The sequence below is a fragment of the Penicillium brevicompactum genome (genome assembly GCF_028827555.1).
Source record: "Penicillium brevicompactum strain IBT 35665 chromosome Unknown utg000002l_segment0_segment0, whole genome shotgun sequence".
Taxonomy (NCBI): domain Eukaryota; kingdom Fungi; phylum Ascomycota; class Eurotiomycetes; order Eurotiales; family Aspergillaceae; genus Penicillium; species Penicillium brevicompactum.
The window spans coordinates 209,573-231,000 of record NW_026623205.1 but is presented as its reverse complement, the minus strand read 5'-3'; the positions used below and the strand labels follow the sequence as shown (position 1 = coordinate 231,000).

The 21,428-nt window shown below is 49.3% G+C and overlaps 8 protein-coding genes across 8 annotated transcripts; 2 read left to right on the top strand and 6 right to left on the bottom strand.

Annotated features, from left to right (window-relative positions):
• Positions 1 to 430: 430 nt before the first annotated feature.
• On the bottom strand, positions 431 to 2,110 carry N7506_002858 (glycoside hydrolase family 32 protein; the record flags this gene model as incomplete). Its single annotated transcript, XM_056952153.1, has 1 exon — positions 431 to 2,110. The coding sequence occupies one exon, from the start codon at positions 2,108 to 2,110 to the stop codon at positions 431 to 433; it is 1,680 nt and encodes a 559-aa protein (XP_056813845.1).
• Positions 2,111 to 2,650: 540 nt separating this feature from the next.
• Positions 2,651 to 3,979, bottom strand: N7506_002857 (uncharacterized protein; the record flags this gene model as incomplete). The annotated part of the gene is made up of 1 exon (XM_056952152.1): positions 2,651 to 3,979. The coding sequence occupies one exon, from the start codon at positions 3,977 to 3,979 to the stop codon at positions 2,651 to 2,653; it is 1,329 nt and encodes a 442-aa protein (XP_056813844.1).
• Positions 3,980 to 4,843: 864 nt separating this feature from the next.
• N7506_002856 (fatty acid desaturase) lies at positions 4,844 to 6,204 on the bottom strand (the record flags this gene model as incomplete). Its single annotated transcript, XM_056952151.1, has 3 exons — positions 4,844 to 5,149; positions 5,201 to 6,063; positions 6,111 to 6,204. The coding sequence occupies 3 exons, from the start codon at positions 6,202 to 6,204 to the stop codon at positions 4,844 to 4,846; spliced, it is 1,263 nt and encodes a 420-aa protein (XP_056813843.1).
• Positions 6,205 to 6,934: 730 nt separating this feature from the next.
• N7506_002855 (uncharacterized protein) lies at positions 6,935 to 8,505 on the bottom strand (the record flags this gene model as incomplete). Its single annotated transcript, XM_056952150.1, has 2 exons — positions 6,935 to 8,080; positions 8,131 to 8,505. 2 exons carry the CDS (start codon positions 8,503 to 8,505, stop codon positions 6,935 to 6,937), a joined length of 1,521 nt encoding a protein of 506 aa, XP_056813842.1.
• A 281-nt stretch (positions 8,506 to 8,786) lies between these two features.
• N7506_002854 (sulfotransferase family protein) lies at positions 8,787 to 9,506 on the bottom strand (the record flags this gene model as incomplete). Its single annotated transcript, XM_056952149.1, has 1 exon — positions 8,787 to 9,506. One exon carries the CDS (start codon positions 9,504 to 9,506, stop codon positions 8,787 to 8,789), a length of 720 nt encoding a protein of 239 aa, XP_056813841.1.
• A 2,448-nt stretch (positions 9,507 to 11,954) lies between these two features.
• Positions 11,955 to 12,578, top strand: N7506_002853 (uncharacterized protein; the record flags this gene model as incomplete). The annotated part of the gene is made up of 3 exons (XM_056952148.1): positions 11,955 to 12,240; positions 12,302 to 12,406; positions 12,466 to 12,578. The coding sequence occupies 3 exons, from the start codon at positions 11,955 to 11,957 to the stop codon at positions 12,576 to 12,578; spliced, it is 504 nt and encodes a 167-aa protein (XP_056813840.1).
• Positions 12,579 to 12,836: 258 nt separating this feature from the next.
• On the bottom strand, positions 12,837 to 14,171 carry N7506_002852 (Rieske [2Fe-2S] domain protein; the record flags this gene model as incomplete). Its single annotated transcript, XM_056952147.1, has 1 exon — positions 12,837 to 14,171. One exon carries the CDS (start codon positions 14,169 to 14,171, stop codon positions 12,837 to 12,839), a length of 1,335 nt encoding a protein of 444 aa, XP_056813839.1.
• A 1,090-nt stretch (positions 14,172 to 15,261) lies between these two features.
• N7506_002851 (uncharacterized protein) lies at positions 15,262 to 17,349 on the top strand (the record flags this gene model as incomplete). Its single annotated transcript, XM_056952146.1, has 3 exons — positions 15,262 to 15,778; positions 15,852 to 16,990; positions 17,044 to 17,349. The coding sequence occupies 3 exons, from the start codon at positions 15,262 to 15,264 to the stop codon at positions 17,347 to 17,349; spliced, it is 1,962 nt and encodes a 653-aa protein (XP_056813838.1).
• Between the last annotated feature and the right edge of the window lie 4,079 nt (positions 17,350 to 21,428).

Here is a 21,428-nt window from a genome sequence, read left to right as displayed (position 1 = left end):
TTTGCAGAGATTGAGATTCATCTCAGGGAAGAAGTATCCACCGGCTTGACGGCCCGGCCAAACAAGAGTGGGCAACTCTACATTGGCCCTGTTTGTACTGTATACTTCATCTTTGCCACCGGCCCCACCTGCAGCTGTCCTCATTCCGCCAATCAAGTGCCCGGGATCTCGCTCGACAACCCGCCAATCGAATTGATTCTTTGCTTTGGGGAGGTTCGATGGGTTTCCCTTTCTTAAGGAAACCTCGCAGACAGAAGTCGAATGCGCTACCATAGCGCCAGCCGGATGTCTCGCTCTGAGAACTGGAATTTTACACGCTACAACTCCGCCAGGCCGGCTTCGGTGGGAAATTCGAGTCGTTTGAGTGCTTCGTTTTACTCAAACTTGACACTTCATTTCTTCGTCAGGTACGGAGTATTGTGCTACTAATCTAATGCCAGGCGGAATCCATCTTGTGAATTTGAAGCTTGACGTCTTTCGTCACTCCATCGACCGAAACGACACGCGCTTCAGTCGCATCCTCACTCGGGAAAATCTGCGCCGTCAATGAGACTTCACCCTGTCCACCCAGGACCTCAACGCTCGACCAGTCAATAAAGACCTGCAAGTTGACACGGCGGTCTGCGCTTGCTTTCAACGGGGTATGATAAAGGGTTGCGAAGGTCTTGTCAAATGAAACATTTCCTGAGTGTTGTCGGTCCACAAAGACTTCCTTGCTGGTGAAATTGTATCCGACAAGTGTCTCCTGCTGGAAATCGGAAGTCGCGCGCACGGATATCGCAAATGTAGATGCATGTGAATCATCGGAATCGTGGTCGGCGAAGCTTAGATCAATCTTGAACGCCTTTCCCGGGGAGTCGATGGTGGTGGAACCCTCTGGTACAGATTTCCAGGACTGCTTAGAACTGTTGTGGCTTGAAACACTCTTCCAGCCCTCTTGCGGCTGTTGAATGAGCGTAATCTTTCCATCAATTCTCTTCAGAGACAGTTGTCGGGGAACAGACATCGCGCTTCGCCATGGGTCTGTCGGAATGACATTTCCATACTGCCAGTTATTCATCCACGCGATCTGGACGACATCTCCCTCGGGCAGCCCGTTGTAGCTGGCTGCAGCGTAGAAGTCCGGACCCCAGTCCATCCAGTTGGAGGTAGCATTACCCGGGTAAACGCTGTCGGAATCGGCTTTGAACGTGGTTCCATCAAAGTCGCCAATGAAGTATTGTGTGCCTGATCCGACTGTGCCGGGTGGACCACCGGGATTAAGACCCAATACCAGCACCCATTTCTTGTTGGATGGCTCGCCTTTGATGGGGAGCTGGAACAGATTGGGACACTCCCACACTCCACCAACGGCGTTGTAGGGCCCGAACTCACTCACGAAAGACCACTCTTTGAGGTTCTCTGAGCTCCAGATCACAAGCTTATGGACCGACGCGAGCGCCGTGACAGCAATCCACTTCTCAGATTCATGATGCCAAAACACGAAGGGGTCCCGGAAGTTCTGGAACTCGTCTTCATAGCCTGAGGGTGGATTGTGGATAACTGGGTTCTCTGCGTCGTATGTGGTCCAGGTCTCACCCTCATCAAGGCTGTAAGCGATCGACTGGGATTGTTGCTCTGTGCGAACGTGTTTACCACTTGGTAAGTCTTGTTCCATGGGATACTTGATAACGAAATTGTTAGTCTTCACATGCGATACACTTGAAATAAACAGCCTGCGTACCATAGAAGTGTACATGGCGACCAAAGGAGTTTTCCCGTCAACCCCAAAGCCACTGGTGTTATTCACATCTGCGACCGCGCTTCCCGTGAAGTACATCTCGGTGACCTCCTCGGGATATCCGCGAGCAAGCAAAGCAACAGGGCGCTCCTCCCAGTGAGTCAAGTCTTTACTCGTTGCATGACCCCACGACATATTTCCCCAAACAAAGCTGGCAGGGTTATATTGGAAAAAAAGATGGTAAATTCCATCATGGTATAGCAGACCACTGGGATCATTCATCCAGTTCTTGCTCGGTGAGAAATGATATTGGGGACGGAACGGCTCAGCATAGTCCAACGCGGATGCCGTTCCAGCGAGAAGGCCCAGGGCCTTGAGGAGAACTCCCATTGCTGAATTTGTTTTCCTTTTCCTTTTGGTCTGTCTATTCAAATTGTATCTCAGGGAAACCTCACATACTATTTATACCCCAGAGAAATAACTCACCTCGTATTTCATACTTCCCCGGTACCCCACGGGGAATCCACCGGTCTGCCAAACTTCGGGGAAACTATCAAGCCAGGCCCCACATTCTTTCGAGAACAGCAAAACAATCGGCACCACCGGCGCCAAGTCGCTGAAACTCGGCGATAATCTCGGTGTCCAAGACATTTTCTGTCTACTTCGGGCCGTAGTGTGTCCACCCCGCACGAATTCGCGGGGGTGCAGGGACCGTATGATGCTATTGTGGTCCAAAATCGGACTTCGCGGTGGATGAGGTATGATGAAATGAGAGATTTAGATCTTAAGCGAAGACTTTAGTCTGCCCACCTGGGCAGGAGCGAAATTCAATTTGCGGATTTGACATTCAAGGGGCTGGAACATGCATATGTGTAGCGTTACCGAAATGCCTCATTCCCACCGAACCGAATTCGACTCTCTCGGCCTCGGTCACTCCTTGATGTTGGAGGTCACAACTTGACCGTAGTTACTTGGCGCAACACGGTTGCAAGGGACACCGGATGTGTCCTGGCCCACCATGTTCTTGCACTGATAAACTTCGTCCTGCAAGGTGGTCCCCCACATCGGCAATCCGAGCGTGTGATTTACCGACTCCAGCTGCACGTTTTCGAACTTGATACCCGGACACGGGTGTACATCGGAGCAATAGATCGATGCACCGACGTTGTACCTCGTCGTGGCTTTGATATTTGACCATGTTATATCCGAAATGGCCATCTTGGACGTGTTGCAGTATTTGCCATCGGCCTCGGTGTAGATGCACTGTGAGATCTGGATCGGGAGAGCAACGTTTGTCATGTCGAAATTGCGATATGTTACGTTCTTGACTACCCCGCTGCCTCCGCCGCCCGAGTCGCCGTTGAGGTTATCATCGTTTGTTATGCCTTGCCAGGTCTTGATGAACGCGCCTTCCATGCAATTGATACAGGTGACGTCTTCGAATGTGACGTTTTCCACGTAGTCGGGCATATTTGGGTACTGGCCGACAGATCCAATCGTCATGCCGAAGTTGTCGTAGCAAGTGACATTTTTCACATGCAGATTCGTCGTGTTGCCCTTTGCGGCAATGCAGTCATCACCATTTTGCACGACTGCATTCTCCACGAGAAGCATATCGCTGTTCCACGAATCATAGCCATCGGTATTGACCGTTCCCCACTGGTCGTTGCTAGTCGCATTGACATAGAAATTTGTGATAGAGACATTCTGACTGTATGTGACGAAAGTGGCCCAGAACTGTGGTTGTATGATGCGAAGTCCATCGACCAGCAAATTCTTCGATTCAAAGAACGTGATGCTGATAGGGCGACCTGGCTGGTTGCTGTGGTTCTCATTTTGAGTGTACCATGCTTGGCCCTGGCCATTATACCAACCGCCATCAGCGCGGAAGGTGACATTCTCGCCTCCAAACAACCAAGCGGTAGACTGGTTCTGGAAGACGACGTCGTAGGAGTGAGAAAGCCAGTAGGCGATATCGGTTGAGAAACGGAGCTCTCCTTGTAGCAAGACGTCGCAGTTGGCCAGGTTAGTTGTATTCATGACTGACTGAATGTTGAAAACTCCGTTCGTGAAAATGACATCGCCATTCTGGCCGCAGGTCGCGAAGGCCTGGTGAATTGAGGGCGCGTCGTCGACGGACTGGCCGTCGTTTCTCAAGGACTCCGGGTAAAGATAGCAAGTGGCCTTCTGATTGACCATGGTAGTGACCACATATCCGGCAGTTGTGGTGGCCAGTGCTACCAAATGCAGTAACAGCATCGTGGGGGTTGTAAACATGTCGAAAGATCGAAAAAGAGTTCCCTGGTCACACTGTGACAGGCCAAAGTGAAAGCAAAGTGAAATCAGAGATAAACACGAAAGTCCTCTATATCTATCACGCTCGACCCTAATACCGCGCTCTCAACACGATGATCCGGAACTAGTCTGCACCGGAGAGAATTCCTTTATGTCCAGCTGGCCTGACTCTGACCGCTTAAATAGTCGCGTCAAATTAAACACTCGGACTCATGGTCATTTTCGAAATCTGAAATCAGTATAAACAAAGCCGTGTTGTTTCATCCTTCCCCGCATCGGGAAATGGACCAACCCCTTGATCACGAACTCACGTGATGTCCTTGGCGCTATGGGCGCAGATGATCGTTAATTGTTTGGATATGAGGTGTTAGTGGAAAGCAGATGATCGACATGGGTTGATGTGAAGGGTCATACGAGGCTGTGATGCGTAGAGTGGTATCCTCACCAGACCCACTCGCCCCTGCGTCGCGTGGACTCAGGAACCGATGATTGCAGAAGTACTTTGGAGATTAGTAGTAGACTGTCATAATTCGCGACGAATATATGAAAGGTTGTCTTCTCCACGCAAATTCGCATCTATCTGTATCGGTTTCTGTCCAGGCGATCTTGCAATATGGTCTGAAACCCACCTACTGGCACAAGGTAGTATATCGAGCATGGTCCTCCGGCGAAACGAGCGGCGAAACGAGGTTGCTGCCGATCTCGGGTCTCGGCAAAATGCATTCAATAGGAACTTTTCTATAAACTATTTAGGTAAGAGGTAGACAGGAGCCGAAAAATAAGCTCTAGGCTAGCCAAAAGGCACACAATGTCAAACGCCGACAATATTTATGCAGTTTTCTTCGAAGGCTTGGGGAACTTTCGCGTCCGGCGGCGAAGCATCTCCACTCGCTCCTCCATAGTCCAGTTGACTTGGTCGCCAATTGGAATGAGACATTTGGCTAAATACTCGTAGTTCTTGCGAAGCAAGTTGACGGTGATGAAGATATAGTCGACATTGCGGAAGACAAGGGCATCTTCCTTGGCATAGCGGTCCTTCTGCTTGAGGAAAGCGACGGGGTGGTCTCTCCAGTGACGGCGCGGGTTGAGGTGGTGGGATGTGTGGTATCCATCGTTGAAGGAGAATCGGTTACTCTGGGGGTTTGTTAGTGTGACTCCGGCAATTGGAACGGTGGGCCATCTTACCGGGACATCGATCAGGGTGATACTCGAGAGATAGTCCGAGTCAGGGTCGGCTGGGTCGACGAACGCATGTTGTCCCCAGTTGCCGACCATCAAGCCCAAGCGCATTACGGTGAGCGGGAGGATGAAGACAAACGTGGTAGCGCGGGCATTGACATAGTTGTACATCATATAAAGGGCAACATAGTTGCCGATCTCCCAAAAGGCGCACTTGGCGCCGTATTTGAACTGTCCTTTTCTGAAGAAGTATAGTGGGAGCTCGAACCAGATGAAGAACACGAAGCGGCCGACGTAGCACAGAAAGTCTGGGACGCTGTCTCGGTCATAGTACATGGTCGTACTCAAGTCTTCCCCGCCATTGCCTTCCACGTGGTGGTGCTTGATGTGGTGGTAGTAGTACGAGTTCCATGTGTGACCGTGCATCGGGTCCAACAGGTACGGGAAAAGGGTATCAATCAGCCAGAGTTTTGGCGTGAGGACTCCGTTCATGTGGATGTGCTGATGCTTCATCAAGGTGAACGCACCGCAGTAGAACAACTGCATAAGCCAGTGCAGGACACCATGAAGGTAAGAAAAGCGATAATATAATAAAGCACCACTGGGGACGATCGTGGTGAAGTAGAGAATCAGATGTGTTACCATCACCACATCAGTCTGGAAACGCACGACACCTTTGGCCCAGTTGATGTATGGCGTCAGCACATATTTCTGAAAGGACGCGGGGAGCTTGGCCCGCAACAGTGGGGTATCCCAAAACTGCGAGATGGTGGGATCAAATTCCACATGAGAAGGGTCATTCAAATTATGAAGTAACTGAACGGTTTCTTCGGCGCTCAACTTGTCTCCCGAAGGCTTGGCGGCTGTTCCTGCATCGTCAGTTTCCTCCTTAATGCGTATGCAGGGCAGTAATCACCATCTGTACTGGGACTTGGTTGATCGACAATTGCCTCAATCACCAGTTTATCCTGGTATGTCAGCTGGGGATCCGTATATGTGGACGGGTCCATGTTTTCTAGCCAAGGGGGCGAGGGGCCTAGTTTTTGGTCAATCCAATGCCATTCGATCCCGGGCGGGGACGTACCCGCGTCGATGTGTCGATCAAAAGGGCGGGGATTTCTTGTGAATCTGGGGTTGAGCCAGCTTCAGATATCTCTGTGTAAATTCTGGCCAGTGGGATTTTTGAGACAACCTTGGAGTGCGTCAGGGGCCTTACGCGAAGAGATTTCGGGAGCCTTCGAGTGTGGGTCCCGGGAAGGTGAGTTATGTCAAGAGCAAAACAACACTCCAGGGCTTTGTCTTGAGCTTACGTGAAGGCACTCTTTAACTAAATTTCTGTTTTTCAATACAGGAATATCAATGGAGATCTCAAGGTTTTTATATGCATTAAACACAGCGTCCCTGCGGAGTTTAAATAACATTCCGATCTAAATATAGGGGTGGATGCTATACGGGAAGTGCTCCCCCTGAACAAGAAAAGAGTCTGGCCAATTGGATCGTATGCAATTAATGGCCTGATCTGAACTGAGATTTGAACCAGTCATTCATAGGCAACAGCTGTCAGGAAAATGCAGCTACCTTACGCACAACTTTTAGAAGGCTTCCAAATTTTGACCAATTCGGTGCCCATTTTGGGACAAGGCAAGTTTGAGAATATTCCATACCCGGATACATGAGTTTCGAATAAAATAGATCCAGGCCTTAAGAGCTGCCATTGAATCCGCTTCAATGTCAAAATGTCTAAATTTGCTGGTCGATCAAACGAGGTCTCGATTTCTGAGCCAACTGTACCGCGCGAGTTGACCCAAGAGTGCGCCCGGCTCGATCCAGAGCATTGACAAAGAGATCCCCGCCAGTATAACTGGGAGGGATCGAGATCTCAGTCTCAAAGTGACTTTTGGGATATTCCCCCAAATAAAAGTCGTCGCCTTCCGCTCCCTCCCCGACCACCTTCAGAACCCATGTAGAAACTTCCGTAGCTCCATTCCAACTCACATACACCCGATCATCCACCACGGCAATCTCAGGATCGCTCTGAGGCTGAGCAACCCAAGCGCCCTTTGAGATGCGATAGCTGCGGATCTCGCCGCTATTGAACCAAGTCTCCGGCCCCATGTGGACATTACAGAGCAGTGTCCCATTCGAAGAATATTCCGCCCAGTTAGCGTTTGGTCCGAATCCAAGAACAACATTGTCGTTATCTAGAATCTGCATCGATCCGCTGTTATCTGTCAAAGCATGATTCGGACTGGTGTATTCGTGCTCAAGCTCAACAGTCATGTTTTCGGTGTCGAGGAGTAATGTAATTCCACGAGTTGGTCCCGTCACCGGACGACCTGGACAATTTCCATTATCGAAGATCGAGATTCGTTGCCAGCCATCGTGGAATCGGGCATGGTGCTGACCGTTGAAGCCGACCGCGGCGCCCCCGGAAAGATCTTTGAACATGTTGCCTTTACCGCCAAGTTTCCAAATCACGGCGCCGGTTCTTCCATCCACGTAGACGATAGAGCCCATCATTCGACAGGAGATGAGGAAATTGCCAAGCTTATCTTTTTCAATACTGTTGACGTGGAACAGGTCCGGTGCTGTCGTTTCCGTTCTCCCGTCACTGGGCTGGAAGTGGAAGAACTCTTCAAAGGTATAGTGGTCCGAAGCGCGCCACTCGAAAACCACTTCGCCTGTCTTGATATCGATTTCTTGTATACCTGATTCCAAAAGAAATTCGACTCCTTCGGGTGCGTTGAAGGACGTTTCATTAACAGGGACGACGCCATTGAAAACGATCAGAGCCGTTCCGAATGGTGTCAAGGTCAATTCATGCGCGTCAAGATTCCATCCATTTCCAACTCGGATCTGATAGACCTCTTCATAGCGCGTGTTGATCTGATAAAAATATTAGAGATTACTTCATGCGATACCAGCATCAGGCTCACCAAAGCATAGTGTGTCGAGTCCATTGCAAGAGCAACGATATAATATTCACCCCCGAAAGACTGTATATCTCCTGTGACATATCCGGTGTTGTGCCAGACGAGATACCCTTCCGAATCGAGGAGCATGACGCCAGGGATATTGACCTGCTTTCCCCAGTACGGCACCACGGTATAGAGCCCGTCATCCATACACTCTTCGCTTTTGTCATGATAGTTCAAAATTGGCCCAATCGCGCTCGACGAGTGGTATAATTGATGCGGCCATCTGTCGTATGCTCCAATGTCATATGGTCGTGATCGATAGAGTGGAGCGATATCAGCGATTGACCCTGAAGCCAACAGCGCCACCAATGACAAGAAACCTTTGCATCGCATGGTGTGATGAAAGTGAGAAGAGTGCTGACTGTGCGACAAGCGATTAACAGCCGAGCCAGCCGATGTTTCGTTTGGCGGGCTTGGCTCAGTTCATGAAAGGTGCCAAGGGTCCGTTATCTGATCCATCTGATCCGCCCAGATTGGTAATGGCAATGGCGATCTTAACTAGCCGCTTCCGCTGTAGGTCAGATCGGTACATAGTACTCCGTACTTTGTGTATTTACTCATGCTATTGTTGCGATACTATAAAACAAAATGTACAGCAGTTGTGACAGCCCCAGTCAGCGCACCGTCACTGGCCAGTTTCGGTGCAGATACATTGCCCCAATGCCCAAGACGAGACCTACCGCTATCCACCTCAGAATCGTGCGAATCGCATCCGTCATCGCTGCATCCATATGGTGCTGAAACTCGATGGTCGGGTAAGCATTAGGCCAAGGCGTATCGGGGACAGGCTCCTCGAGAAATTCACAAAGCTCTTTCCACCCGCTCTTCCCAGTTTCGAACTCTAACAGTCTATCCTTTGGAATAGCCGCGCGTATCCGGTCATAGTGTTCCAAGTATGCCTTCTTAACAACGGCCTCTTCATAGTTGTTATTGCAAAAGATCTTCCACACAAGCTCAGATTGTCGGAACAAAGGCCCTAGAACCGTCGAGTCCATGTGATGCCAGAAACGGAAGAAGGGGACTCGCATGAATTTGAAGACTGTCGCATTAGCCGATATATACCACGAATCCACATCTCGGGTCGTCAGAATGATTTTGGCATCTGGGTAGGAGCGGCATAGATCTTCCCAGAATATGCATGCCGGAATATCTAGGATGGCATCGTAAGACCCGATCATACGGTCGAATTCCTCGGTATAGTATCGGGACTTTTGACCATCCAGGAAATTGCACTCCATTGCTTCGATCCAGAGATGGAAGTCATGCGGTGGGTTCTTGAAGCATTCTGAACCGTGGTAGGGGTTGTAGCCGAGTTTGCGAAGGGCAATGGTCATGGCTGGGGACAGTCAATGTTGGCCCCATCTTTCATTGGTCGCTCTGCTCACAATTTGTCCCTGTCCTGGCCATACCCATACACAAGACGCGCATCGGCTTGACACGGCTGTTGGGTTCACTATCGATTAATCGTGGCATGATCGAAGGCGAAGATGTTGTAGTGGGTTTTGGAACGATCTCGGGCCTGGGATCTCGTGTCATATATACTGGAGCAAAGGTAGAGCTGGCGTTCCGTGGATGGCAACCCAAACATGATCACCCGGTACGGCTGTCATTTGACCCCCAGTCGGAACGAAGGCTGAAGTCAATTTGGGCGTCGGCTCCAATTTTTCGGTTGATACTTCTCATATCGCGGGAAGGTTGACGTGGACATGCTATTGTTGAAGATCTCAAAGCATTTACCAGCCAGTAGCTCTTGCGAGGCCCTCATGAAACAATTCATATCCACGCGGTTTCACGCCAGGGGGAGTATGATGTCATAGATATCGAACTCATCCCACGGTTAGACCGCGGACGGCAACTTGCCCTTGGATGGATCTGAAACTCATAATTTAACGGGGGCATATCATATCTTGTTTCCAACATGAAACGAGATGTGTCTGGTTGTACTGAGTGCGACCGCCCAATCAAAACCTTGGAAGCCTTTCCGTGCGAAGTACGGAGCACACGCGGCGAAGACGCGCCCGAGAAGTGCGGGAACGCGGGGCTCCCCTAGCGCCCCCGTACCCACTGCTCTGGACATGTATTAACGGTGACGTCCCTCATATCGCGTAGTAGGTGTGCCATTCATGGGTGGATGTTCCTTAGGTTGTCAAAATACAAGTGAAGAAAAAATGAATCGCAAACAGGTCACGTGAAGCCAATACATCTGGATCTCAAAGGCATCAATTTTCCCTGCCTCGTTAACAGAAAATTGATTAACTAATGTTACAATATGTACGTCCAAGGGGACAAGGTTCGGGTAGGCACAATCCCTGGATATACCCATGGACTCCCCTCGTTCACCCTTGACATTGGGCCACAGCTGTGAGGTAATCTGATACCTGATCAGGAAACACCACCTCGATACTCACGACCCGGGGAGTTTATCTGTCGCATTGGGCAGTCAATTGACCTGCTGAGGATTCTTGTGTTTGTATTTCTCCCTTTGCGCTCACTCATACTTAATGTAGCCAACGTTGGGGCCGGATATCCGGTCGGGTCTGAAGAGTCATGACATACATTCAAGGACCAAGCACGCTCACGAGAGATGACGTTGGGGATACGGGAGTTCGGATCTTCCGACATGATACGAGATATGGAGCACATTGCACAACTGATCCGAGTCTCCAGTCTCCATACGGAGCGCATTGTGGGCCAGGGCGATCAGTTCCTTGCCGTGATAATTGCGGGGCTGGGGGTTGCACGAGTAGGGGGGCGGAAAAGTAACATGGCGTGTCCTATTTTCATGTCTCCTGATCCATTTTCCTAATGGAGGAACTATCGAAGGCTGGAGAAGTTATGGAACCTCGCGAGTACCAAAATCTTGGAAGCAGGATCGTTGATGCAGGGAGATGGTGCACATATCTCCGAAATATGACATTGCCGTATGCAGTGGGACTGGTGGGACTTGCTTTATTCTCCTTGATTGGGCAAAGGCAACGAGGACCTTGCCAAAAAAAAAAAAAAAAAAATCATTGAGCTCTTTGCCTTGACTTCTGCTCAGTCACGGAGTACTCCATACCCAACTACAAGTAAATGTGGTCGCTAATTATAGAGTGGCCAACGGAGACGCCTAAACGTTCCGTGAAATCCCTTCCGAAGGCCAACCCTAACCTTGGAAATAGTCTCCCAGTTGTAGCAATTGCTATAGAACTCCTACAGAGTAAAGAACAGCACTCCGTAGAGAGAACTCTGTACAAAACATCACTCGAGAGGATCTTCAAACCCGAAAATGTCTCAGTTCCCCTCTAAGAAATCGCTAGTTTGGCGTAGTTCCTCGCAACCCCATGCCACTAAGGCTTGTTCGAGTAAGATTGTCGCCACCTCCGCACGCCACTGGTGAAGAGACGGTGGTTCACTTGCACTCTCGACATCATCCACTGCATTAGCTTTGTCTAGTGGCCGAAATTTCCTTGGATCGTCCTCACCGCATGAAAGAAAAGGCCCCATAATGCACAATCGCGTTGACTTTCCATTGAATAACAAGGAATCAAAAAGAATTGAAGACTCAACTGAAAATATCGTATGTTGATGTTCTCTCTCCACCGAGAAAATCAACTACTCCGTACTTAAATATTGACTCCCTGCTGTTGAACACCAGCCTTCCCTTTTTTCACGCATAACTCAAATACCCTTCAACTTCCCTCTCAACTCCCGCAACCCGCAACTCAATTGCGCCTCTTCAATTCCAACCTTCAATCTCCATCTTAAATCTTCCATCCTCAACTTCACCTATACCACCCAAAATGAAGTTCCTCGCTCCCCTCCTCATGCTCGCTGCCTCCGCCATCGCCGCGCCCGTTGCCAGCTCCACCAAGAACTTCCACCTCAAGTCCAGCGGTGCCTCAAACCCAGACCACAACGACCTCTACGTCTACGCCTACCACACGGGCGCAGGCCTCAACGACGCCGTCCTCACCAAGGACGTCGAAACCGCCAGCCCCGTCTACCTCAACGGCACCAACGCCCTCTTCGACCTGAAGTCCGACTTCCCATGGGGAGTCGTTGCCACCGGCAACACCAATTACGGCTGTGAGTAACCCAGACCCTTACACAGGTCGCATTTGAATCTGAACTAACGCCTCTCTCACAGCCTGGGAACCCATCTTGATCAACGCAGGCCAAGGCAGCTCCGGATTCTCCGTCAAGGGCAATAACTTCCAGTGGTCGGAAGCCAGCGGCTTCGGTGGATGGCTCGGTATGATCTCCCCGCAAATCTTTTCCTTTCTCCACAGGGCGATCGCTAATATCTCACAGTCTGCGACTGGTACCACAATGCCCCTCAGCTCTTCTACTTGAACCGCTACTATACCCCCACTATTCCCTCCAGCTGCAGCAAGGTCCAGCTGAAGGCCGAATACATCAAATAGACCCGGTCGCGCGGGGTTGGGATACCCGATACTCATTTTTTCACGCCACTTACGATCATTCACACTTAATGTCTACTGTCTACTAGCTAATAGCACTTTTGAGCGATTATGAATTGAAATGCTTTTGAATTGCTGAAACATGCGCTTCCATGCAAAATTTCCGCTGAATATCGGGGGATATCAAATAAAATCATCTTAACAATGCCGGCCTCCGCGTCAATCATAAGTGAGACGTATCTTCATTCGCGCCACGGGTTATCAAGCAACGATCGGTCCGCCGACATTGTCGTAATAGCGCTTATCCATACCAGCCTGCAAGCGAGCCTCTTCATTAAACGGTCCGCGAATTGGTCCCTGAAAGTGCTTCTGCACATTAGACCGGAAGACCTGAACAGGATCCGTCCCTTCCTGCTCGCAGATCCAAGTCAGCCAGCGGTGCCCGGTCGTCACATGCGTGATCTCATCATTGTGAATGACCTCAAGTGACTCAACGCTCTCGCCATCACCCGCTTTACGGAACTTATCAATCGTCCCAGGATTAACGTCCAAGCCGCGCGCCTCGTGAACGAGCGCAATGATGCTGATTCTCGCCCGCAGATCATGCGCCGTCTCAGTGGCTGAGTACCATAGACTGTGATGCACGGGCAGAGAGCCGAAAGCAGCGCCTAGTTCTTCGAGACGCGTGCGGAGGAGCGAGAAATGCTTCGCTTCGTCGCTGGCGACTTTGAGCCAGTCGTGGAAGAAGGCGCGTGGTAATTGCTGGAAGGTGATTTCGGTTTGGAATGTCGCGAAGCGAATGCAGATGTCGATTGCTAGGTCGATGGCCCAGAGTTCGATGTTGGCTAGGGCGTGGAGCATGGCGATTCGGCTCTTTAGAGTTCCGCCTCGTCCGGATCGTGGCATTTGCCCTGGTTTTACGGTTTCCATGTTCTCGCGCGGTGGTTGGTCCGGTGCGGAGACGGTGCCTCTGCCTAATGGCATGGGTGAGTCTGTGCCTTCTCTGGCTGTGAAGATTGAGAATAGGTGCGTTGCGAGCTCGATCTTGTGTTCCGGGTTGGCGGTGTTGAGAACGTGCGCTGCCCAGTCACATAGCGTTGCACTTTCGTCGAGATATCTCGCTGTGCCGGCCTCTTGGTTGAGTGACGTGGTAGCGGGCTTCTCTGAAGGTTTTGGGTTCTTCAGCTTGACTTTTTCGCTGACTGGGTCCACGCTGGCTAGTGAGACTGTGCAGCCTTCTTCAACTGGGAAATCAAGTGCGACGAATTCGCCTCGCACATCGACTGGGAATGTGCATGCCTTGATGCCGACACTTGACTCGCCGGTCTCTACGTTGAAATCGTAGGCGTGCCATGGGCACGATACTACGTAGGCGGAATCCTCGATGTCGACTGAGGAGTCTGCCATGGGGCCGCCGGCATGCGGGCATTCCGCTTCCATGGAGTAATAGGACCAGCCATCGCTTGTCTCATTGGCTTTCAGGCTGGACTGGTCGATTGTCGGCAGGCGGAACAAGACCAGCTTTTTGCCTGTATTTAGTCGAACCACATATCTGGCTTGTGTGAAGTCGGATAGTTTCCCGCAATTGATCCACATTTTGACGATGGAGGGGAGCGGCGAATGAGATGAGGCTTTTCGCAGATTCAAATCGATGGCCACGTGACCCGTTATCTCTTCTTGGCGGCACTAAATGGGAAGTCTTGGCGTCGCTATTTGCGCGGCCTATTTGATCTTCTCCCGAATCCTCCGCAAGATTGCAGGTCTCCGTGTGGGCTGTCACATTACGGAGGAGTTGTTTAACGTGCAGTATTTGCAGATCCAGGTGCTCCATGCAGGTATCCAAGTAAACTAATTAAACGGGCACCTCGTCCGTTCAACTTGAAAAGAACGCAACAAGACAACGGAGAACAAACGGAGAACAAACAAAGAGAGAGAGAGAGAAACAACAATAGGCTACTGCAATTTACTCCGTACATTATTGTTCGGGTCCACGAGTAGCACGAGTACCCCAACCCGCTATTTGTCGCAATTATTGACTATGTCCATCACGCTTCGGCTATGTTGCGACAGGGAGTCTGGGACTCTGGGGTTGCGAAACAAGCGGTGTGGATTTCCTCAAGATAGCAGGAAAACCTGCTGTAGTGTGCCATTTCAGTGTTCAATTACGAGTGCTCACTAATTGAACCCCCTTTATTTAGCAACCGTGGGCGCTTGGAAGCGAATCCGATAATAGGGCCCAATTAAAAGACTTATTGCCGGTAACAGATTGATCTAATTGTGGGCCTCGCTTCTCCTAAATGCCCTTTAATTTTTCTCTAAATGTTTCTCTCCTAATTAATTAAATATTTGAAGAATCCGTTGTTATAAGGGGGGTGCATTCAAAATGGAGTGAGGCTAAAGGCACTGCAACAAAATAATTTGAAAATCTTGCCCGACTCTTTCTACCTGCGACTTTCAACTTTTACCTCTCACCTCTCAACTTTCCACCTTTAAGAAAACAAACACACATGACTACACGTCGCGTTCGAAGTTTTCCTAATTTTTCTCGCTTCTACAAAGCTCCGTACCACAATACCTGTGACCTTGAAACTGTCTCCATCACTCTGCAGACACTAAGCACGCGCCATGCCGTATGTATGACCGCCTCCACGAGTGACGTGAGCTAACCTTGTAACCCAGCTCCACCATGGCTAACCGCCAGCGGTTTATCAACTGGGGAGCATACCGCAAAGGTGTTTTCTCCACGCTGCCGCGTTTCGACGCACTCCCCAACGGCGGCTTTGAATTGGTCCGCTCTTATCAAGCAGTGCTGGACAGAAATGAAACCTTTACCCAGTACTTTTCTGACAAGCACCTGGAGAGCTACGGCATCGAAGCCAGCCTCCGTGAAGAATTTGGTGTTGGTCCTCCCTGCCTGTCTGACCCTGAGAATCCCGCAGACGAAAGTGCCGGCATCATTAGCTGGACCACAATTTTCCGAAGCGGTGATTTCATTGAGCAGCCGGATGGCCGCTACCTCTGCCATGTCCATGGGAAGATCGTTGAGCTCGACGAGAGAATTTATCGAACGATCATGATAAGCCGACGCGCTTTTCCTCCGAGTTCGCAAGCATGGCCGATTCATTCCGATGTGGATCGTGAGCTTGAGCTCAGTATGGCGATTGAAGCTGATGTTGTGAATGAGCTCAATTCGCAAATCAAGTGTCAGTCTCTTCCGTGTGCCAGATTTGTGCTGACCCATGACTTCTTTTGGTCTGAGGCTAATTGTTGATGTAGATGTTGAGCGATTGCATCGCCTTCAGCTCACAATGAAGAAGCGCCGCAGGGGCCTGCAGCGTATTCAAGACCCCGAAACTGTGAAGCTCGAGCCGGAGACGGAAAGTCCGCGGCCACTCAAGGCCATGTTCCCGGTCTCAACTCCTCGACCCGTGACTTCCGGGGAATCTCACACCACGCGTGCTCGATCCTCGTCCGAGAGTTCGGTCTCATCTGGCGGGGACATCCCCAGCGCCGCCGCCGCCGAGGATTCGGCCCAAGCAAACCTGGGCAACACTGCTCTTTCAGGTGTTGGCTACAGTAAGGGGAAGGGCAAATATGCAGCCCCAACCAATTCTGAGCAAAAAGTCATTCATATTCACGATGACACAAGCTCACCCCTGACATCACTTGGCTCGGCGATGGATCCTTCACCATCGTCTCAGTTTTTGCCGGTAAATCAGAGCCAACTGAAGGTGGCTCGCAACCTCTCCACCCCCGGACCATCCACCACCCCAAAGCGATCATTTGACGCTTACTCCCACGGGGACTCTCGTCCTTCGTCCGGCAAAAGACAGAAGAGCGCCGCCCCCTCCTCGGCGAAAGTTGCTGGTCCTTCAAGCCACGGCCAGCAAATGCCGATGTGGAACGTCCGATTCCCAGACTCCCCTCATCAAACCCCATCCTCCGCGAAAAGAACGGCGGAACCTGAGGTGGCGCCACCCGAGAAGCGCCAGAAACAAACGACTCCTGCGCAGAAGAAGTCCGGGACCAGGAAGCCCGAGCAGAAGAAGCGAGAAAGGCATAACTTCACTGACTTCGAGAAAGAACACGGCCCTCCCTGGATCCGAGCTGCGATGAATAGAGGACTTGGTGGAGCCGAACTCCAGAAGGCTTACTTCCAGCACTTCGGCACACACCACCACGCAACCACCCTGAAGGCATTCTTGGACCGAATGGAAGCCAAGGCTAAAGCAAACCCCGCTGCCAGCACCAACCCTAACTCCACCCCTAAGGGCACTACCGAGGCCCCCATTCAACCTACCACTGAGCTCAGTACTAATGCCACAACTGAACTCCCTACTAAGCCCGCCACCAACCTCACTCCTCAACCCAACCCCGGGGAAGGTGGCGGCCCAAGCACGGCACAGAAATTGAAGGTACGCTTCGACCCAGAAGCCCCCAGGAACCCCCCTAGTGACACGATCAGCAGGCGACTTCGGTCGGGTCACCCATGGCCTTACAGGGGCGAATAGACTCACCCACCCAAGGCACCCCAGGGACAAGCCCATCCCTCCAAGGTAATATTACACCATCCTACGTCTCGCCTTACACACAGCTGGGTCCTTCCAAACAAACACCTGTCAAACCCGCTTTAATTCAATCCGATGTCATTCAGTCCGGAAATCGGGCCTCAGACCAACCGAAAGCCTCGCCAATGAAGAACGGTGAGGATATACGCTCAAGCTCGGCTGCGATTGCAAAGTCTCCTATGAAGAATGGACTACCTAAAGTCTAATATCACCTTATCGGCTATGGATCAACTCCTCATCCATGTCCATGTGTACCACCATACTATTTTTTTCAACATGCAGTTCTCTGACTTGAGAGTCATTGAGAAGATACTGCCTTTCTGCTGTCAGCGAAGTTTTACCAAGCGTATGTGTTTTCGAAAGTTTTGTGAGAATGGGCAAGGCCCGATTGCATTTGCGGCAATGTGTACGGAGTACTGTTTTCATACCCACCATGTTTTGATTATTTATCTCAGCTCTGAATCGGTTCAAATCAGCATATATACTTAGCGTTTGCGATTTGATTAACAAGATCCCGAGGTCCTTCAATTTAATTGCGATAATAAGTAAATTGGTTAATACCTAGTGTAGTGGGAAGAGCGCGCTGGCGGTCTGACATCGCAGACAAGACGACGGGGGTGCTCAGTGCTCGACGGGGACCATGGGAGCTAAGCAGGCTCCCAGAACGCCCAAATAGGAAATAGACGCTGTTCTTCAGAGAGGTGTAAGATGCTTGGATTTCTAAACTATGGGATTTCGAGCAAAAACTGCCAGAACTAGCCACAGTGGCGCACCTGGGAGGTGGCGCGGTTTCCCCATTACATTAGGTAGATCCTAAATAAGATAACGCTTGATAGAAGAGAAAGAGATAAAATAGGTAAGAAAAAAGAGAGTAAATATGTTAGATATAGTCTAAAGTAAGACCCCTATGTTAGTGGATTTCTAGAAAACAATCTGGATTTTCAGAAATCCACTAATATAGGATGACATAATAGATTTTCAAAAAACATTTTGGATTTTGAAAATCTACTGATACTATGAGAGCTAAGGAACAGATAGCCACATAATTAATAGATCTCTAAAAAGAAAAAGGATTGCTAGGTAGAAAGTGATGATACAAGGGATCTAGAGATTTGGCTAGCCTAGATGTAACTAGACTTCGGCACAACCCACTCTAACCCGGACCCAACCCAACCCAACCCAACCCAAAATGGGTTTTGGGTCCATTGCTTCGACCCAACGATGGGTTTTGGGTTATAGCTCATAACCCAAAACCCATTGGGTAACCCATTGGGGCCCCAATATAGTGTAAACCAGACAAACAGACTTCTAGCGTATAACTGCATAATTAATGCATTTTTTGCTTGTAATATTGAGTATTTTACTTACAGCGCTCTTCTAGAAAAAATGGAGAATAAATCAAATAATTGAACCAGGATGTATTTCTCTAATATTGCTCAAAATCATCATCTGCCCTGCTCTTACGCTTCCTCCCTGAGGCCCGTCTCTGAGTTGCAGTCTCTGGTAACTCTGGCTCTGTCACCTCTATATCTATATCTATTAAATGAGGAGATGTCTCTCGCAGTCTATTATCTACTCCTTCTTCCTCTTCATTATCACTAATCAGGTCAAGCTCAGCATCCTCTATATATTCATCGTTCTGCTCCTTCGCTGACTCAATCTCAGCTAGTGTAAAGAACTGCTCAAGCTGCTTTGCCTCAGCATCCTTAATATTGAATCTTGTTGCACATAGAAACAACATAAGCTCCTCGATTGTTTCGGACTTCAGACGACCACGGCGGTAGTGACAAACATCCCGAGCAGTATTGAAGAGCCGTTCGACACCAGCACCAGTTGCTGGAATAGAGAGAATATCGCGAGCAAGTAACGCGATCGCAGGGAAACGAGATTGGTTCTCACGCCAGAATTGAAGAGGTTCAATATCAATTAGATCTAGTAGTATAAATATATTAGTATTATCCTATATAGGGAAGAAATAGATCATAAACATACCACTATCGAGATATTGAGTCATCTCATCACCAGCTGGTTTTGCGGATATCTTGTTACTCTTTAGCATCATGTTCAGTCTAGAACTAGATGATGCTATTGTTGGAGTATTAGTCGATCCTTGATTTATTGTAAGGCGCTCTTGATACGGAATCAATAATTCCTGGAATGATTTCCGGTAGGTATCACGCCAGTGAGGCTCCCAATTATCAGATTGAAAGAACTGAAATCTGCTGTCAGGTGCCAGCATTGTCCCAACTGCATAGATATGTCCTTTGAGATTGTCGGTTTGAGAGTAGTACTCATCAAGTTTCAAGCGACCAGCTATGAGTGCTTTGAGCATGTCTGATTTCCATGGAACACGCTTGCGTTTAAGCAGCGCCTCTGCTTCAAAAAAGTGATCAAAGAGGGCATTGTAAATCTTAAAGACAAGATGTGTGGTGACCTCCTTTGTCTTCGAGAGCTCTGTTGTGTAGTCAAAGAATGGCCGAGTGATTTGTAGAAGATAGTCAATTTGACGCCATTCTTGAGTATCAAGCAACATCTCCTCACAGTCATACTCCTCACAGAAGGGCTGGAAGAAACTACGTAGTCTCTTTGCACGACGAAGCATCAAGAAGGTAGAATTCCACCGAGTCCTTACGTCCTGGATTGGAACAAGCTGGGATCCCTTTTCTTGAAGTCGGAGAAAGGCCGCCTGGCGTTGCGGACTTGCATGGATATACACAGCAAGATAACGGACCTTGTTTAAGGTGTATGAGATCCTCTGTGTCTGGTGCTGAGCATTTGCCTTTGCTGCAGATGACTTCTGGTCAGTCCACTTTGTTTCTGCATTCTCATTTAGAGGGATGGCCTTTAAACGATCAAGGAGCTGGTTCAAACAAAGCTGGATAACATGGGCAAGACAGGGTATTCGGATTACTGTCACATCGCTAGAGAGCGCCTGCTGAATAGCCTCAACCATTGTCTTGTTGTTGGTTGCATTATCAGTTGTGACTCCAAATACCCGATCCTGGATCTTGTGCTCAACTAGAGTTTCAAGGAGTACACCACTTAAATTTAAACCGGTATGGGAGCCATAAAGTGGTTTAAATCCAAGTAGAACCTCTTGGTATACCCAGTTACTGTCAACAAAATAGCCAGTGATAGCCATGAACGCCTGGTTATATGGAGAAGTCCAGCAATCTAATGCGATCGAGATTTTTGCGTCGTTGGGTAGTGTTTGGAGGATAGATTTCTGTCGTTCTATGATCATATCACGTAAACGACGACGTATTGTGGTAGCAGAGGGTATCGGAGGGAGAGATGGTGCAGAGCGGGCTAATCGGAATAGCTTGTGAAATGTTGGATGTTCGATGAGGTGGAATGGAAGTCGATTGAGGGTGAGAAATTGGAGAAGATGCTCTTCCCATGCCGATTGTGAAAAAGGAGCCTCTGGTAAGCCGTGATCCTATGTATCCAGGAGTGTTAGGGAAATCGGATAACTAAATAAAGAGGTAAGGAGATACTACTTTTTGAAGGAACTGGGTAATTTCTCCTTTACCTCCCTGTTGAGCTTTGCGACAGCCTGCTGTCTTTAAATGCTTCAACATTGTTGATGTACCATGATAGCCCTTTCCGCTAGGTGATGGAGAATGGGGATGCTCTAGGATCTTTGAGCAGCGCTTACACATCACCTTTGGCGCACCATCTTTGGTATAGGCAACTTGGTCGAAGTTGCTCCATATGTTTGAATTGCGATTTGAATCCCAGGAAATCTTGCTTTTCTGCCCATAGTCGGTTTGTAGCCACCACTCAACCCATTCTTCATATGCCATATTGTCATAAAGCACATATGCCTTTCTCCGATCGGGGCCAACGCGAGTAAGAGAGTGTGGAATTGGTAGAAGGTTGGAGGGCCGAAGGAAGTCAGTATCAATAGCATCAAAAGGCTCAATTGTGAGCTGGCTACCAGATGGGGTTGGAACTCGAGAAGAGGGTATAAGATAGCTAAGGTTATCTGTATCCGCATCGTAAAGAGTAGGTAAAAAGTCAGAATGCTGGCTTTGGGACATTGCGACCGAAAAGGGGAATACTATAGAGGTAAGGGGGAAAGGCAGAGAGAGTATATACTTACAAGAGAAGGGTATATGAACAGTAAACACCTTAGTCCTATAGTAAAGTAGATAGATCAAAAGGTATAAGCTATAATGTTGTTTGATTGGCTATATAAGCTCTATTTAAATGGGTCTAACCCAAGAGAACCCAACAGGACCCAACAGGACCCATCAAAACCCAAGAGAACCCATTCATAACC